Source organism: Colletotrichum truncatum, assembly GCF_014235925.2.
Source record: "Colletotrichum truncatum strain CMES1059 chromosome Unknown Contig_0007, whole genome shotgun sequence".
Taxonomy (NCBI): domain Eukaryota; kingdom Fungi; phylum Ascomycota; class Sordariomycetes; order Glomerellales; family Glomerellaceae; genus Colletotrichum; species Colletotrichum truncatum.
The window spans coordinates 2,064,206-2,082,727 of NW_027222404.1; the positions used below are offsets into that span (position 1 = coordinate 2,064,206).

The following is an 18,522-nucleotide window of genomic DNA, read 5'->3' on the forward strand; positions in this document are numbered from 1 at the left end:
TTCGTATACAAACCCGATTTTTCACCCACAACGAAACTACTCACCGGCTGTTTCTCTTTATGGACTGACAACTTTGAATTCTCTTCGTTTAAGGCGATATCACAACTGACGTCAAAAAAAAGAGGACCATAAAGATAGGTGAATATAAATCAAACGCAAACCAGCTGTTATCCAAGTGATAGAAATATTCTCTCTGCAAACCACTAGGAATCCCCCAGGAACTGATAGCTGTATCGGCATCAGTACTCATAGGGATTGTAGCGGGTACTCGGCAACTGGCTACGTCTAGTCCCGAGATCTAAGTACTGGAAACCTGTTACTTGAAAAGGAAGAAATAATGGGCATGTACTAAACTAATATTTAAAACCCCCGCAGAGGTGTATAGTGAGGCATACTCAACGTCAGCCAACCCAGGCATTCAAGCATCTGCTAAAGCCATATAACGCTCTTTGTTCTCACTGTTTTGGAGGTTAAATACATACGTTACCGCTATTATGCTGAGGCTTGGTTCTTTGGTAACATCCTAACCTGCTCAGGAGTTGTAGAAGTTCAGCTGTCAGGCTGAATGGCGGGGTTGGTCAATGACAGGGGTAGTTCACAGCATAGGCCCTCGTAAATAGAAACTGAAAGTGATTCACCAGGGAGGATTGTGTCCATATGTGCGAGATCACTGTCTGAAATCAGGTTGTTTTAGTTACTGCTAAGCTGCGTTACATGAATGCAACTGCCGTGCCAAGCCAATGCAACAACCATACTCTTGCTTGTCAGGCGTTTAAAGCGTTTCCTCTAGCCTTTGTTATTCTTAAACATCTCTTGATCACACGCGTTAATCCGTCGCGGCGTTCCGCAACTGGCCAAATACGGTCCAGATGGGGGACGAATGAAAGCATGGAGCTCGCCGCAGAACGCTGCGCAAACCAACCTTTAATCTCAGGCTTTTCTAAGCATTTCATCGTCTCCCTTTGCTTTATATCTTCACGTCGCCTGTGTCCGATTTTCACTTCGGGTGGTTGTCGCAAGTGTGTGCCCAGATGTACCAAAATTCGGTGCCTCTAACAGGTCTGCTGGGCAAAGTGGTGAGCCAGGTCATTTCCCAAGTTCTGTGCTCATGCTTCCTTTCCTCTGTTGAGTATTTCCCCCTCTTGGGAATTATTTAATTGGTCTGGTGATCTATATCTATTTGTACTTGGTGTCAGATCAAACGGTAGAAGCAACTCCTCCTAATCGGAAGTGCCACTTAAGAAGTAGGGAGAAAATGTACGCACAGAACAATTCAGGCGTACGACCGTCGGGTGAGCAGGAAGACAGGTCAAGCTGGGGAGGCACAACAGATCGCAGTGGATTCAGCATATCCCATCCATCATATTTAGTGAGTACTTCGAAGCCAGATGAAGCTATGTATGATCAACAGTTCGAGACTACTTGTTTCATGATCGGGGAAAGCCCTGGATCTGGTTCATCCTCGCTACTATTATCAATCATATCCTGCTTCATGTTCTAGGAGTGGATATCACAAAGATATGGCGTCCGTGCGCGAGATGAACCTATCACACTCAAGGAGCCAGACATCCGCTCTGCGTGTCAGACAGCCCGCCGACCACATGAGTGACAGATGTCCAGGGAGGTCCAGTGGTTGCCGTGTAGTCCTTGTCGCTTCAAGTATGATTAGCATGGGGCCCTGGAAACTGCCTTGTAGATTATTATGCTTGGGCTGAGTCGAACTTGCATGGGCAAACGGCGCAAGGATGGACCCAAAGGAACGACAATACATCGTTTGTGTATGCGATTATTCTCCGCACGCCAGACCAACTGCACCAGACCATATGTATATTTTCACAGGTACCTATTTCTATGCCCTGGGATGGCACGGTCTCGGGCGACTCGTTGAGTCTTGGCTCTGTCTGAATTTCCCCCGGTGCGGGGAGCTTTTCCCCCAGAGACGCGCAAGTCTGGTTCACAAGCGCAGACCTGTGTCATTGACTGGGACTGTCGCAGAATGTAGAGATATTTTTGTAATCCGCCGTGGCCAGCGATATACCTGTGAATCAGTTAGCATTCTCTACTTATATTACCGCCATGCCTTCCATCTAAGCTCATATACCATCGGCCACCACCACCCTTTTCGTACATTGTCTCGCCCCCTTCTGCAGGAACTCACCTTTGCTGGATTCAGGCGCTCTCTTACGGCGGCATTCTTCCCTGCCTTCCGTTTTACTCTAGGAGTCACTTTCGCGTCCCGGTACTGTCTTATTGGTTCGTCAACGAAGCCGGGGCCCCGAACATCCCACGCTGGCTGCATGCCTCTGCCCATCCTAACGCAAGTTTATGTATGTCCTTAGCACGAATGGCTACCCTTTAGATGATCACCTATACACACACATCATACATGAATGGGATGAATACCCTATGCCATTACCCTTTTTTCCCTACGCTGCCACTCACATATGCTCCTTTCCCCCACCCAATCAACAACCATGGGAATTCCCCCCTCCCTTGATTCCTCCGCCGAATGCCTGAAACCTTGCGACGGACACTAATTATCGTTACTTGCCCAGTCAAGCAAACCTCCCATCTTACAGCTGTGTGGCACAACAGTTCTGCAAGAAAAATCTTGTCACACCACGGCACCCGGCGTCCGCCACCACGCGAGCATCATTGTAAGACCTTGAAGTTTAAGCAACCCACCTGCTGTCTACGGTGTGGCGATTGTCAGCTGTGAGAACCACCTGTCCAACCCATCCCCATGCTCATGTACTTGCCGTCCATTCCGACCGGCAGCCTCCTGCCACAGCGCCCCTATTCAGCGGAAGCTTGGTTTTGGACCGGTCCAACCGAAGAACAAGAAACCGGAAAGGTGCTCTGGCAACCGGCCCGGGTGTTTCCCCCTACCTAGCTCTGGAAGAATATATCTGACAAAGAGATTATATTAGAATTACCTCCTATTTGAACAGTGTTACTACTTCCGCAGGCCTCGGCTAGGTCGCAAATCACGCCGTTCAGGCACAAGAACGAACCCGCTCGACCTCCTCAGCTCCTCTATTTTCGATATCGTTACTTCTTAACGACCATTTTCGCCCCGTCGCCCTTTAGCCCTCCTACTGAAACTATCTGGCTTGGTTCGGATATTTATCCATCGGGCTGCGAATTTACACGCATCCGTTTGTCCCAAAGACAAACGCGGACTTGACTGCTATGGCTTTTCATGACCGTGAGTACCTGTTCATATGTCTATAAAACAAAAACAAAAGGGCAATGGACCGCAGTCAATCGCGTTTGATACATGAGAGCTGACTCAATTTGTTCGCCTGACGCAGAAAACAAGTTCCTGTACGCCCTCAGCTCTAACCAGGCTTGGGCAGGATACAAGTCACATCAGAATCCAGCCTTTTTCAAAAACTTGGCATCTGGCCAATCGCCCTCTATCTGTATGCTTCCCTTGCCCCTTTTAATCGCCTCACGATGTTCATCACCTCACGCCGCCCCGTCCCCAACGACCGAGTTGTTTGATGTCACATCAAGGAAGCTTATTTTCTCAGCTAACATATGGCGATATTGTAATAGTATGGTTAGGATGCTCTGACTCGAGAGTACCAGAGACCACGATTCTCGGCCTGCAACCTGGTGACGTCTTCGTCCATCGTAACATAGCCAATATTGTCGCGCCAACAGATATCAACACCTCAGCTGTCATAGAGTACGCCGTCGTCCACCTCAAAGTCAAGCATGTCGTTCTTTGTGGCCATTCTGCCTGCGGCGGCGCTAAGGCTGCGCTTGGTGACTCACGTGTTGGGGGTGTCCTTGATACATGGTTGACACCCCTCAAAGCCGTTAGGGCTGATTATGCCGAGGAACTTGCTGCCATTAAAAACGAGGATACACGTGCTGTTCGTATTGCCGAATTGAACGTCGAGGCTGGGGTGAAGGTCCTTATGGCTAACATGGCCATTCGGGACGCCGTCATTGAACGCGGTCTTCAAGTGCATGGCTGCCTATTCGATATTGCTAGCGGTCGCATCAGAGACCTGGGATTTGGAACACCAAAAGCGGGCGGGGCTCGAGGCATCGTGTCTACGGGTGGTGAAGAGGAGATCGTCCGCGGGGCGCATGCACAATTGGTTTTCCGCGACGGAGGGGATGCTTCCATGGAAGTCCACTAAGCAAGATGCCTGGAGAAAGGATGATTTTGTAGTTAACAAATGTTATGCAGGCGTCAGTGGCGTCTGGTATAGGCACAATGTAATTTTTTCTCTGGTTCGGTTTGTTTTTCTGAGAAAGGAGCCATGTGGCTGTGAAGATGCGTCTTAAATTTTTCAACAAATTCAATAACGAATCTGTCGACATGTTCGCCTGAACCCCACGGATAATAGTGGAAAGCAAACAAGAGAAGGGTGGGAGAAGAAACCGGGTAGGAGCCCTATTCCACCTTCGCCCAGACCCTCGTGACTGGGACCGAAACTCTCATCACGTCGTCATCTCTTTAACCACCAACATTCCGCACTTCGCGGATCCCGCTTGCGAACGGTGCGCGCGTCCTCATCCCAAATCATGGACTTAACCATATACCAACTTGAAGATGTCGTTAAAGACAAAGTAGTTACCGGAGGGATCGCGAAGGAGCTGGAACGCCTGCGTGTAGTTCATCGGGCGCTGTTCCTCGTCGACCTGTGGGCTCACATATTAGCTGCGTCTTGTCTTGCAAATGGAAGAATCAAACGCAGAGAAAGTATATTATAGCCTACCAGGAGCTGTCCAGTGACGAGAATGATGATGCCACCGCCCTCGAGGGTGGGCTGAGCGTCAAGAGTCGAGACCTGGTGCTTGACTTTCTCAAAAGGGAGAGACTGTGGCGAGAACAGTTAGTTATCAAATTAAGGAAGGCCATAGCGCGCAAGACTGCGTGTCAGTAACACCGGACGCACCGAAAGCTTCTCAACAATGGAGTTGACGCCCATAACCGAGGCCGACTCAAAGGTCAGCATGGATTGGTCGCGCTATTCATCGTAGTCAGCTTTGACAGGCTAGATAACAAAGACATTACAGCTCACATAAAGGCTTCCGAGTCCTTTCCGGTCCGTATCGAACTGGTTGTAGTAGAACTCAATGAACTGCTCTGTTCGTGTGGACGTAATCAGCTTTTTGGGCTCAGTATTGAATGTCGATAATCATGGGAAGTGGGGAGCTGTGGCGAGGTCGTGAGGAAGACACCTACTTGCGACGTCTTCGAAATCTGCAAATTACTGCGGTTAGTGATCGCTGCAAGACAAAGAGAGCATCAATCAGAAGCAAGAAAACGAGAGGATTTGAGGAAGCACAGCGTAGCGCATCGCATCGATAAGCATCATTTCTTGTACACAAAGCCCATAACTGAAGAGCGAAAAGAAGAAAGAAAAAGAAAAACAAAGGTACAGAGGGGGTCTTACTGCCAGCCATTTTGCCTGATTTTGGGGGAAGATTGCTGGTTTAAAGTAAGTTGAGGATCGAGTCGATGGGCAAACGAAGTGTTTACGAGGGCAACACTTTTGGTGGGCTTTTGGTGGGAGGAGCTTTCGTCAGGCTGAGAGGAAGAGGGGTGAGTCTCCGATGGAAGTAAATGGAGGTGGTAGTGGGTGAAGGGAAGGAACCTTGAGAGGGGTCAAGGCTGCTATGGGTACGGGGAGTCACTGATAGGTGTCATGTATCGCTGTGCAACAGCTTGCAGCCAGAATACGGTGGAAAGAGCTGGCATGACCTGGAGGTACATTCTCATTGACAGGCGTTAGTACCTGACAATCACACAGGCGGCGGGGCAGGGCACACACAGCAGCTGCCTGACCTTACATATTCCATGCATTCGATTATTGACAGTGGATCTCGGCAGCCCGTCGCAAGAGGCAACCCCTTGCGCACTGGGTAAAAAAAGCTCAGACTCGTATGCAATTACACAGCTTAGGATGACAAGTTATGTCTTTGTCGTATTGACTCATGCAATAGACTCGGCATAAAATCTCGCTTACCTATTTTCCTGAACCGTGCGCAGCTAATGATGGGTCCAGCTCCAGCTACAAATTTGCTCTCAACAGAGAACGAGGCAGTTTTCTTCTCATCCATCTACATCCTGTTCGACGTGCCGCATTGACAGTCCAACTTTGACTAAGGTTGTCCGTTCCGTGGGTTACTATCATACACAAGTCTGCTAATCGTCAGTTTGCCACACTTCTGGTCTCGTCACACAAGGTAAGGCTACTAAGTCCCCTTTCTCTAACAAACAACCTCGATTCGCTACTTTGATGATCACCTCTTCTTAAGAACGGCCAACTGAATAATCATGTTGATTCAAATTTATCAAGCTCAACAGTCTGACTGTAGCTTTTCTTTATAGTTCATCCGCAAGACATTTATTGGTTGGATATCCCTGCTAACAAATGCTTCAGGTGGTTTTGGTGTCCGAATTTAATTTTGGTCTTATTTGACTAGATCGTGCATGGATCCGTGGAGGATTCGTGAAAGTGGTGGCGTTAGATGTCATCAGTAATGGCGATTTATCGCTTTAATATCACTGTCTGTTATTGTTGTATACTCAACGATTGTAATATCACTTTTTTTTTTTTTTTAATCGATGCTGTTCAGAGTTTCCACGTGTGGTGAAATGAACTGTTAGCCCGAGGAATCACTGGCATGTCTCAGAACGTGTAGATGTGTGTTTAGTGTTTGATGCTCCTGAACTTCCCCCTCAGCTTCGCAAGGGCAACATCTAACTAGAGTAAATTTGTAGTCGAGGGCCGTGTCTGGAGGTCACCACAGGATAGGTGCTACACATGTTAACAATCCGCTTCGTGAGAAATTGGTGCTGCCGGACGTTGGTATGGGAAGATGGCATTGGCCTCGTCTTAGCTCTCAACAACATGACTTCACTGGCAACTCCTAATATCAGGCATGTGAACCAGCCACTGTGAGAAGTGCCTGCGTGCGTCTCTAGAAATAATAATCCTCAACTTGCAGGTCGAGCTTGTCGCACACGATACTTTGCAGAGCATTGTTGGTTCTGTGACTATGGTGCCAAAAGCCGCAGGGCAAACAACATCAGCGAAGTAACAATCAGAAAGCAGGACCAAAGCGATACCATTGTCTTGGTACATACATGTATACTAACATTCAATGGCTTGAGAGAATGTTTTGTTACATAACGCGTAGACCGTCTGTGTGAGAATCTTAGTCATTTGATCAAGCCTGCACTATGCCTGAGGGGACGCGTTTTGACGCACTTGATTTGGGTGCAGCAGCTCACGAGTGAAATGTTGGTTATAGTAGGGGTAGTATACAACATTATGTCCAGTCTGAGTTTACCGAAGTACTCGGACATCATAACAAATCTTCCCGTGATATTAGTGGCATGCGAACCCGTGATCGGTTTCCTGACTTTCCCACGAAGAGATATGCAAGGCATTCAAAAGGTGTCCCCCCCCCTCCCTTTGTGAGTTCCGAGCATGCAGAGCATCAAACATAATGTACGCGTGGCTGCAGTAGGACCTCACAACCGGTGAACAACACCAAGTACGGTAGGCATATCGATGACCATGATAATGACACCAATCCGATCTCGTCTAACGCGTGTTCCGCTGCGAAAAGCGTCTTCCAAGGTTGGCTATCTCGTCCGCGCCTCTGTGCACTGACGCATGCAGGCATTGCGGAAAAGTCGAAGGGAAAAAAGTGTTTTTCATTTGGTGCCAGTGGCTTTTTCAAGCTGCTATCATAAGCTGCTATCATTACACCCATGTATTTGCAAATGCTCAGTATAAAGTTATGGTATGAACCATCACTTCTGCTTCAAAGCATGTAAATGTTTGATGTGGTGCCAATATGACCGTTCGTAATCCTGCTTGGTGTTCCCCGTTTGTTCATTGACTGAGTGAATGCCAGCCATGTTACTTTGCCTCTAATCAGGCATATGCTTGGAAGACGGGTTTTGACAAATTATCAATCTCATGAAGCAGGTTTTACAATTCGAAATCACACAGAACCCCAGTTCTGCCCTGGTGAGGAAGGGAAACGCAATTTCATCTTCACAATTGCCTGTCTATCCATCCAATAGTTAGTACAAATAGCGCAAAATGTCAGCATACACGTATGTGCTGACTCTGGGAAGGCACCTATGGGACCAAACTGAATAAAACAGAAAGAAGATTTCACATGACATGGGCATAAGTCCTGTGCATATTGGCATTAGCATATGGTTTAAGGCTGGCAGCTTTGAGTGTTTATTCTGTACTTTATCATTTGTGTCAACAACACGACAAAAAGCCGATGCCCATGCTAGCCGGTCAACTGGTTGTCTCTAATCCGCCTTTGTTTCATAATGTAATCCAGTAACCGCCGGCTTCTATGCTGTCTGATTGGTCTTTCAACCGCGCCACCTTTCATTCGCCTACCGTGTTTGGCTCCATTATGGTATTTAGGAAAATCAGAGAAGGCAACCGCACGAAACTGGATATGCAACCATTTGAAGTGTGGCTACCGTCTTCTGGGATATGATTTGCTTTACAACTCTTCTTCGTCTGCTTCGTTTGAAAGGGAAGTTGGCGGTGCTGTTGTTGATTCGTGGGAACGGTTCAAAATTTCATCAAATCCTGTGTTGGAACTAGTCGCCTTCCCCAACCCTTGCTCATCTTTGACGCTAATACTCGGTCGGTGCTTCTTCAGAGGGCTACCGATTGATGATTCCACTGAAACAGCCTGGTCTGTCGGTGCTTGACCGGGTTCAGTGGTCGCTCTAGCATCCGAGGAGGAGTTCGCAAGGGAAGCAAATAGACCAACATTGCTTGTCGCAGCCGCAGTAGCAGGGCGATCAGGTTCAGCTGAGTGTTGTCTCTTTAACTGTTTACACCATGTTAGCAATCGTGGTTGAGAGCAAGGTTTTGGCCACCTACATGGATGCGATCTACGCCCTCAGCAAGCTCTCCTTGAAACTGGACGTCCTCAGGGGCGAATGTCTTGTTAACATCCTTTTCGTCAATTTCGTGCATCTTGCCAATGAGTTCACTCTCATCGTCATCATCCTCACTATCATCATTGAGGGCTCCTCCAACATTCCCGTTGCTCTTCTTGCGGGCCTTCCGTCTCCTAGCAGCTTCTGTATCCTGGTCTCTGAAGGCCGAGAAGCCGACAGTACCGGATGTTTTAAGAGGTCCTAGACTGGAAAAGTCCAGCTGGCCTGATCGCCTTTTGGCCGAGCCAGGGGTTGTTTGGGGCGCTCTTGAGGAAGCAATAATGCCAATCTTTTGGAGTTGCCCTGCAGAAGTGTTAGCAGTTTACAAAACAAGCGTACAGGGCAGTCCAAGGCATAGCAGGTTAGACTTACGTTCTCCACGATAGAAGAAGGTAAAGGACGCATATGGCTTATCCGGACCATCAATGCCCGTCACAGTTTGGGTGCTGATGGTTTTAGGGTCCAAAGTCTTGGGCTTAGCAAAGCTCGTAGTGTGCTCGACATCGGCATCAACGCCTGCGTTTCCATTGCCCTCGTTTGCAGCATCCGTATCGTCATCGTCATCGTGAGCGTCAAACTGTGGCGAGTATTCGCCTTTTTTTATCTCCCCAGATGCTAGCACCCGAAACATGAGCACCTTGATTTGGCCAGTTGCCTCAGGAATATCATCATCATCAGACAAGGAGTCAGAGTCATCCTCACCGAAGACGGCTTCGACAGGAGACCCATCGTCAGCACCGTAACGGAGAGTATCGCGGGGTCCATTGGGTCCATCTTCGACGTGCATGCCAGAAGACTCGGTGGCAACCTTTTGACGTCGGCGTCGCTTCTCGAACTTTTGCCGCCGACGTTCAAGCTTCTCTGCAGCATCGTGACCTTGTAGGTCCAGTCCGTTCAGCCAGCGCTCTAGCCCAACCTCCCGAAAGAGAAACTCGCGTTCGGCCAAACCACCGCCCTCCGAATCAGGGACTTGAACCCAGCGGCTATTAACCCAAGTCTCTTCCCCAGGCCTAAGGAGCGTAGCAACCTCCTCCTTTGACCTCCCATCAAAATAAATATAGGCGGCTATCGTTTCGTTTTCCGAGTTGGTCATGGGAATATAGGGATTGACCACGCCAGATAGTTTTGATGGGCCATGGGCAGCGGTTGGAAGACCCCCAACGAACTGGGGCTTCGGGTAGGGGTTGCTCTCTGTGGATTTTGGTGTCGAGTAAGGGATCGGTAGCCCTGGTGTCAAAAGAGTAATAGATATGGCAAACTTTGCAGGTTCTGGTTTGTTCGAATCGGGGCTGATGCTCGGTTGGGGCACAGGTATATAGGTACTAATCCGGGACAGACGAGATTGTTTTTGCATGCCATACTCGGGGAGAGGCGCGCCGTTAGCATGTATGCTGACGGCGATGCCCTTGAAGCAGGGCATGATTGCGAAGGGCTATGTCGCGTTGGCGCGTCGCACTATTTCGTCCACAAAGGATTCGTCAGAGACTGAACAGCAGCGACGCAAGCCTGCGATCAAGCGATAAATCGAGGGCAAGGTTGTCGCGAAAGCGTGGAAACCAAAGGCGCGCGGCTCCGGGGGTGGGGCCTCGCTAGGTAAGGATGCCTATGAAAGGGCTCTAGGATTTGACACGGGGGACGGCCGAGGGAGCGGATTGCAGTGGCGGGGTTCGCGCGAGTGACGTCGAGTGTCGAAAGAGAAAGGGTCGGTGGAGCGGGCAGGATGCCCTGAGTAAAGTGGGCGTTGATGTCGGCCAAGAAAGGCCGTTGAGAAAGCTTGAGTAGGAGGAAATTGAGTGCATGCAGCAGCAAGAGAGGAGGAAGGGAGAGGAGGAAAGATACGGATGGCGCAGATGAAGCCAAGGTGGTGAGGCTAAGGTTGAGGTTTGCTGGCCCTCACCGTCTCTGATAGACTTGAGTGGATCTGACGGGTTATGGGACCTGAAGCGGAGAGGTCTAGAAGCGAGTGCGCATGATACCCCCAATGGCTGGGACCAGACACAGCTCAGGCTGAAAATCGACCTCGCACGTCAGTGACCACACAAAGTATTAACGGAAGAAAACTGATAAGGCTGAGAGACGCCAGTTGCTGCCTTAGCCAATACTAGGGCAAGGCTTTTTTTTATCAAGCAGCGGGACAGTCAACAGCACAGGGCAGCGGTGTGAGCGCGGATAAACAGCAGCAAGCCGTAAACAAGTAGCGAGGTAGTGTGTGATGGTCAGTTGCACAAGGAAAACCCCGAGAATGGCCGGGGAGAAATGCACTGCAGTGTAGAAGCAGAGTGGTGGTGGGGGAGAAAAACGACAAACCCCTCCTTTCTCAGTGTCGTCCAAGAAAAAGAAGGGAACCAAAGAAAACGTACACACTTCGTACCTACAGGGGCCAAAATCCCACTGAGCCTTGCGGTGTGAAGTGCGGTGAGTGTGGGAGGGGAAGGAGTTGGAGGGGGTGGCGGGGCCTAAGTGAACATGGGCCTGGAAGCCGGGACCAAGACTTCAGATTATCTAAGCATGCAGGCACATCAGACGTGGAACACACGGATTTGTATAGCAGCTTACAGCAGATACTCAATAAACTACGGGGCTTGACTATTCGAAACACTGCACCTGAATGAGTAGTTCACCACCACAGATGAGAAAATGTTTTCAACAGCAACATCTGCGCGATTACCTCATGTGGACAAGCACTTTGCAATGTAGAGGATTGGATAAAGCTATTGGCTACGATACCTATATCAAGACTATTGTATCATGACGAAGCAAAGTATCTTGGGCTTGGGCAGCTTAATTATCTATAGTGACCTCAATGTTTGCCTGGCTTGGTGTATTGTGGTTGATTATCGACAGAATGGCCTCTCATTCTCGCGCACATGAATGTGATGATGTGGCTCGTCCTTCAACCGCCTCTGCTCCCTTTCCGCCAGGGACCATGCTGCGGTTGCATCATCCTAGCGGTTATGCGATGATCTTCGTCGGACACTGCTGGACCCCCCTTCGCTGTAACTTGTTCCTATTCCTGAGTCACCCTTGAAACTGCCCCGTCCATCGTCCTCCTCCTCATCGTCCGCTTCACCGCCCAGTGGCACTAAGTCCTCCATGCGAGAGCTTGCTTGCATTTCCTCCTTAACGTCAGGCTCGTATCTCAACGGCGCCTGGTTACCATAGGTAGGGAATGTCCTCGGCGCATCTGATAGTTCATCGACACCGCTAGCGTCTTCTCTCTTAACCCGCGCTGTCAATTTTGAAGATTCGCCGCCCGGTATGCCGTTCGATCCCCAGCCCGAGCCTGAAAGACCAGACCAGATCAACCAGGCGCCACCCATGAACAAGACCTCAAATCCCCAGAACAGCAAGATTGCGAGTGTTAGCGTTGACAGGCGATATCGATACATCAACCAGCGTAATCCACGCAATCGTGCTGTAAGTGTTATCGACGCGTGGTACGTCTCAATTGTCTGGCCACCCTGGATCTCAAGATAAGCCGAGGATGGAAGAACAGAGCCCTTAGACAGCTCAGCACGCTCAGCCATAGGTATTGTGAGCACGCATGTTTGTGAGTTTGAAACGAGTATATGGTAAAGTAAAAAAAGAATCCGCGACGCCATTGATATCAATGGATCCTGGTAAGGCACGAGAGTTGGCCGACGCGACGAAAACAAAACAGTTTTGTCGTCAAAGTGACCGTAGGGCTCGGGGAGGGTATGAGGTTGCACGAAGCTACTGTCTGTTGATGGGAGCCCTGCGTCAAGGAAGTAGAGTGCGACCATGAAGTTGCCGCGATTTGAGTTCGCTGGCGATCGAGGCATTGATAACGTGACAGACACGTCATACTCCTGCTGAGTTCTCAGCTTAGAGGTTGGGACGGTGGCTATCCCAAAAGGATTGACCCCTGATCTAGAAATCTGTATAAGCGAGAGCAACCAGGTAGAAGCAAGAAGAAATCGATGTGGCGGGCCAACTCACCCATACTGGAGATGCACGGGCACCGTTACTACATGATCGGGCAGGTAGTTGCGGAAGAAGAGGACGGAAGCGATGGCGGCAAAGGGCAGGAGTATCAGAGAGGTTCCCATGAGAAGGCTCAAGTTCACCAGAGTCCGCTGTGCTGTCTTGGAGGCAGCCGCTCGAGATGCCTTGCCCAAAGCCTCCTAGAGTAGCGCGGTTGCGCGAATGGTTAGTTTTGAACATCATTACCTTATGTCAAAGATGGGGTTACCTACCATCATCTCAAAGACGGATTGCTGCAGTTGCTGTCACAGGCCGTATGACACCTTGACTAAGACCGACCGGTAACCACTTGGCATTCGGGGCAGCTCGCAATCGTAGCAAAGCTTTTGGGTGGTTGCAAGCACGGTTATTTGTGATGTCTGTTTGAAATGCGCGCAGGTATTAGAAGCACAAGATGACCGCTAATGGTTGAGCAAGGGAGATGACCTTGCGCATGTCCCCGAGGAAAAATGTTGGATGGGATTAGAGGGAGAAAGTACTTTTGAGGTGAGGGTTTGGTGACAAGGGGCGTGCTCATGAATGTACCCCAATTTTGCAGCGAGTGTGAACTGAGCTAAAAAGAGCCTTACAAGACGTCTTCAGCCACCGAAGCCAAGGATCAAACTGTTCGTAGCTATCTACTAGTTGCCATGATATAATTAGGTAGTGCTAGGTAGCTTTCTCCTCGGCTACCTCACACGTTTGCTTGTCTGTAATCAACTACTCACGCTACTGAGGGAAAACGACCATGATGCGGAAGGTACATAGTACTAGCATGTGGCTACTGGCCCCACCAACAGCTGGAATGAGTTGATCCAAGCACAGTTTAGCTAATTCCAGTTCCCCAAGGAGCTCTAGCTCTAGCTGGTGTGTCATCGATCTTTACTAGATTACACATGCCCTCAATTTCTCAAGATCGTCATTTACTTTGGGGCTTGCAGACGTTTCCTGACACGAATGTAAACTAAATCTCAAACCCTCAAAGCCTAGCCATCATGAAAGGAAAAGGAAAAAAAAACCACATTATTATGGAATATATATCCATACAAAACCTGAACTCCTAACATGCAAGAACACAAAATCGAAAACAAGCAAAGCCTATCACCGCGCAACAACATCATAAACCATCATCAGCGCGGGTCGATCATGCTACTTGCACTTCCAAGAAATGGAATCGAGTCTCTACCCTTCGTTGTCATAATATCTCTCCTCCAATCTCTTTAGCAAGGCTGAAGGTAGTTACTTGGGACCAGCCCAATTTGTCCGTTGCTTCCGTGTACTTCAGCTTCCCACCACCCGTCGTCCTGATGCCGTAACACCGCAAGAAGGTCACCCTTGGAGAAGCCCAGTTCCTCCGGGATAGCGGCCTGGTACATGTATAAAGCCCTTGCTATTCGACATGTTAGCGCTATATCAGCAAATGCCGTCGCACGCACTTACCGAAGTGCAGGATTGGTCGGCCATCACGCGTGTACTGTCGCGAGGGGTCAGCCACACTTTTACTTCGCTGTCTTGATTCGCCTTGGCCCGGTGGTCCGCCGCCTTCGTACAGACCCATAGCTCGGTTGCTCAAGCTTGTTCCTGGTCGGCTACCAGCTCGCCCGCGCACCGACCCGTAGCTGTCATCCCCCACAGGCGCCAGTTGGACCGCCATGTCATTCTGAGTATGACTGCTGCTTGGGCGCGTCTGTTCTCTATAGGATGCCGGCGACGCCGTTCTAGAAATATTGCTTGGCGAGTTCTGGCGGTAATACGGTTTCTCCGAGCCTCTTCTGGGTGTGCTGCTCATCTGTGACATCTGAGATGGGCCTCGCCCAAGAGGACTATGAGGGTTGGGCGACGCAGACCGATAGCCGCTTCGGACATCATCGCTTGCCGGGACTCTTGGAGAACCGCTGCGTGGTGAACTTCTATAGCTGTTTCGAGAATCCTCAGTTGCTACAGGTCTTGGGGAGGCGCTGCGAAGTGGAGCTGGTGAAGCTGCCCGAGGAACATCACTCCCTCTTGTCATGGGCCGAGAGGTAGGTGATCCAGCATATCCAGTCCCTGGACGGGCTACTGGGTTAAACATGGTGCGGGTTTGGTCAGCGAACTTTTGTGAGGTTTCCTTCATAGCCTTGGCCGTTACAGCTTGTGGGGGGACGCCGAGCCTCTGGACAACTTGCTGATCATAAGAAGGAGGCGGCGTCCCTCGAAGCGCTGCAGCTACGGTATTATTCGTAACAGCTGGAGGAACCGACCTTGAAAAGGGCTGCGAGCCTGGCGTAGGTGTTGCGATGCCATGATAGCGGTCGGCTGAGACGCGGATACTGGATTGCTTGCCTACACCGACGCCCTTGAGCTCGGCGAGGGCCAAAGCGATCGGGTCCGTTTCTTGCTCGGCAGACTGGATATTAGAACCCTTTCGCTTTTCTAGGTCCGGAGTAGTGACCGAGAAGACATTGCGCCCTACATTCAACGCCAAACTAGCGTTTGCGTCAATTGGCTCAGGGCTTATGGTTGGCCTGTCCGATAGCAGGTTCGGAGTGTCCTGATTGTACAATTGAGGTCGCCGAGATGGACTCCCTTGAGCTGATACGGGATGCCAGGTGTTTCTATTGGTAGGTGGTGTTTGTATTTCTTTGACGCTCTTTCGACGGAACGGACTATGGTTCTGGAAGAAGCCGCTCTTTTTCTTTAAGACCTGTTGATCAGAAGATGACACCTGAGCGCTTGTCTGTTCTTGCTTAATCGGCGACACTTTGCCGCTCGAAGGCCCTTGACTTGAGAGTGAGGTTGGGTTCGAATAGTCGCTCTGAGAATCGCGACTCGATGGCCGGACTGACGGAGGATGTGAACTACGCTCCGAAGAAGGCCCGGTACGGCACAACATTGTCATACCTTCAAGAGGGTATGGCTCATGTGGGATTGACGGGAAAGGGCCATGCTGGGTGACATCGAGGGGAAGCCGGGTCTGCTGAGACATTTGGTGGGCAACAGGAGCAGTTTGGCGTGGCTTTTCGACAGGTGGTGGCATTCTCTGTGTAAGGTTCGAAGACTCCCTGGTAGCAAGGGGCATGACATCTCTGGGAGAAGCTTCTTGGGAGTAGTTTCTAGATGAGAGGCTGACATCTTTGTGAGAAAGATCCGGTGCAAAGCTCCTGGAAGGAGAGCCTGCATCTTTTAGCCTGGTATCCGGTACCAAGTCTCGAGAAGGGCTTGCTTTACGACCTGTCTCCAGCACCAACTGTCTCGTAGAGGCAGGGCTTGTATCTTTCCGTCCCATGTCGGGAAAGCCATTCCTAGTAGCTGTCGGCACTGGTTCCTTGTGACCTAGATCCTGTGCAAGGCTTGAGTTCGGATCATGGTGTGACTCATAAGTTGACGGCTGCGGCGAAGATGTCCGAAACGCCGGGTTGATACTCCTCGGGAACTGTGCAACGGAATAATTGTCGTCATCAGAAGATTCTGACTGCGTATCATTAACGTCACCTCGGCAGAAATTGATATACTTTGGTGGATCGGGGATCTCTTGGCCAGTTCCCCGCTCCTTGATAAAGCTGACAATGTCTGTCTCAACATCCATCTTTTCCAGCGAGAGTCGAATCTTCTCGCACGAGGCATCGTCGCTGACACAAACCGTGGAAGATATGTTGGCGAATGTCCACAAACTACTTTTTGTAAAGTCAAGCCGTTCTTCTTCTAGATCTTGAAACTTGTCTGCCGCTGCTTTCCACTCGCGGTTCCATCTCGTCGTGGTGTCCTCGAGGGCCTTCACCGCATTTTCATACTCGGTGTTCGAGGTTGCAACGCTAATTTGCGTCTTCTCTAACTTTGCTTTGTTCTTTCGCTCCTCTTGGCCCATGACCATGTGACCTTGAGCCAGGTAACCTTTGATCTTGAGGCACTCCTGCTCAAAGCGGTCTCGGGTCTATGTCATGTGTCAATGGCGAGCTTGATTTATACCAAGCTTTTCAAGGCTCAACTTACTTTGTTGACGTGCTGCGTCTGTTGTATCTTGGTCTTGAGAATCTTCTCTATGCCGTTCTGAACAATCTTTCTCCTCTCTTTCATACCACCAGCGAAGGCTGCAAGTGGCTCCTCCAGTTCGGTTTTCATCTGCGCGGCAATATTCTGGTGCTGCTTTGCCATCGATTCAACTTCACCTCTAACCGTATCAAGGGAAGTCTTCAGACTTCCCGTCTCCTGGGAGCCTAAGGACTTGCGACATAGGGATAGCAACTTTCGAGAATATTCTTCTTCAATCGAGGCGCGAGCTGAGTTGTTGATTAGCTATGGCGGGATCTGTTACAGATGTGCAATGTATTAGCAGACTTACCACTGTAGAAGTATTTCAACTCATCGCATGTCTGCTTGGCTGCGTGCATGCGGTCGAGAAGGGGCCCCACGCCTGCATCTTCCTTGCCCCAAAAGTTGTTTGCGACTGACGTATGTTAGCGCTAGGTTCGAACGCAAGCGATGATGAGTTTTCAGCGCACATGATAGAGCCACAACTGGACCCTCCATCGTCGAAGCAGGCATCTCGCCCGCGATTGTAAGCCAAACCGGCAGGGTCAATTCTGGCTGTCAATAGCCCGTCGAAGATTGTTGTTGTTTGTTCACTGGCTTGTGAAGGAAGCCACGTATGGAGTGTGGTCAACAGACAAGTTGATACGGCAAAATAGTCGCGATGGTTTTCCAGATACTGATGGGGCACCTCTTGCCGGCAGATACGCATCGGAACTGACTACATGTAGGTAGGTATTTAGACGAATGGTAGAGTAGGGATATTGTTTACAGGCGTTGCTGGGTAACCAACTACGAGCCCATGAAGGACTATGGCTTCTATCACCTGGCACGCCTGCTTCGGGAAATTGCAAAGCCGGTCCCGTTGTATGCTCCACCCGCTTACGTGCTCTGTCATTGTCTCCACAATATCCAAGGTACTATTACACCACGTCAGCGCCCCAGATTATATAATCAACAGTCTTGGGTGAAGCCTGAGGCTCAAGTCCCTTTTACAACCCATCACGTGCTCTCCGGGTTAGTTGCAAATTGGGGGTACCAGTGGCCACACAGTCGGCTTTTCCCCCAGCTCTTAAGCCTCCGATGTGGTGCTAAGTGGTTTACCTAATCGAGGAATGTGTATCCCATCTGGTAACTGTGCAGTGCCTGTACTTCCAACAAGCTACCTTGGCCTTTCGTACCTTGCCAGCCTTTCGGGGGCACTCAACTCTTGGTCAGGTCCAATCCGATCCCCTGCTTGTGACTTGGAGCCTCCACCTCTTCACGTAGGCCAGTCCAACCAGAGTCTATTTTCTTCTCCTGCGAAGCTGCCCTCCCAGCACAGTCCCAAACGACAGACGGCCACGATCAACGTCGCACTCGTTTGCCGACCTCGCTCCCTCCTCCCTATCTGCTCAATCTTCTCGCACGTTTTAGGAACAAATCAAAAAACCGCAAGGTTGACTCCTCGCTAAGACCAGCAAGCCTTCTGACTGCGCTCTCAGTTGACCTGGCACTGCAGCCAGGTCCCTTCCCCTCCTCTTCCCTTCTTTCACCGCGGCAAATCCGATCTGGAGTGATTTGTATCACAA

General features: G+C 50.0%; 5 protein-coding genes across 5 annotated transcripts; 1 reads left to right on the top strand and 4 right to left on the bottom strand.

Moving 5' to 3' along the window:
* Nucleotides 1-3,192: 3,192 nt before the first annotated feature.
* CTRU02_211000 (carbonic anhydrase) lies at nt 3,193-4,157 on the top strand (the record flags this gene model as incomplete). The annotated part of the gene is made up of 3 exons (XM_036721760.1): nt 3,193-3,208; nt 3,315-3,425; nt 3,562-4,157. The coding sequence occupies 3 exons, from the start codon at nt 3,193-3,195 to the stop codon at nt 4,155-4,157; spliced, it is 723 nt and encodes a 240-aa protein (XP_036586132.1).
* A 394-nt stretch (nt 4,158-4,551) lies between these two features.
* CTRU02_211001 (nuclear transport factor 2) lies at nt 4,552-5,430 on the bottom strand (the record flags this gene model as incomplete). The annotated part of the gene is made up of 6 exons (XM_036721759.1): nt 4,552-4,662; nt 4,740-4,841; nt 4,920-4,991; nt 5,046-5,110; nt 5,210-5,227; nt 5,421-5,430. 6 exons carry the CDS (start codon nt 5,428-5,430, stop codon nt 4,552-4,554), a joined length of 378 nt encoding a protein of 125 aa, XP_036586131.1.
* A 3,084-nt stretch (nt 5,431-8,514) lies between these two features.
* CTRU02_211002 (uncharacterized protein) lies at nt 8,515-10,382 on the bottom strand (the record flags this gene model as incomplete). The annotated part of the gene is made up of 3 exons (XM_036721758.1): nt 8,515-8,850; nt 8,904-9,265; nt 9,335-10,382. The coding sequence occupies 3 exons, from the start codon at nt 10,380-10,382 to the stop codon at nt 8,515-8,517; spliced, it is 1,746 nt and encodes a 581-aa protein (XP_036586130.1).
* A 1,525-nt stretch (nt 10,383-11,907) lies between these two features.
* CTRU02_211003 (cell division control protein) lies at nt 11,908-13,185 on the bottom strand (the record flags this gene model as incomplete). Its single annotated transcript, XM_036721757.2, has 3 exons — nt 11,908-12,853; nt 12,923-13,107; nt 13,180-13,185. 3 exons carry the CDS (start codon nt 13,183-13,185, stop codon nt 11,908-11,910), a joined length of 1,137 nt encoding a protein of 378 aa, XP_036586129.2.
* A 981-nt stretch (nt 13,186-14,166) lies between these two features.
* CTRU02_211004 (uncharacterized protein) lies at nt 14,167-17,467 on the bottom strand (the record flags this gene model as incomplete). The annotated part of the gene is made up of 5 exons (XM_036721756.1): nt 14,167-14,336; nt 14,387-16,856; nt 16,916-17,202; nt 17,265-17,369; nt 17,425-17,467. 5 exons carry the CDS (start codon nt 17,465-17,467, stop codon nt 14,167-14,169), a joined length of 3,075 nt encoding a protein of 1,024 aa, XP_036586128.1.
* Between the last annotated feature and the right edge of the window lie 1,055 nt (nt 17,468-18,522).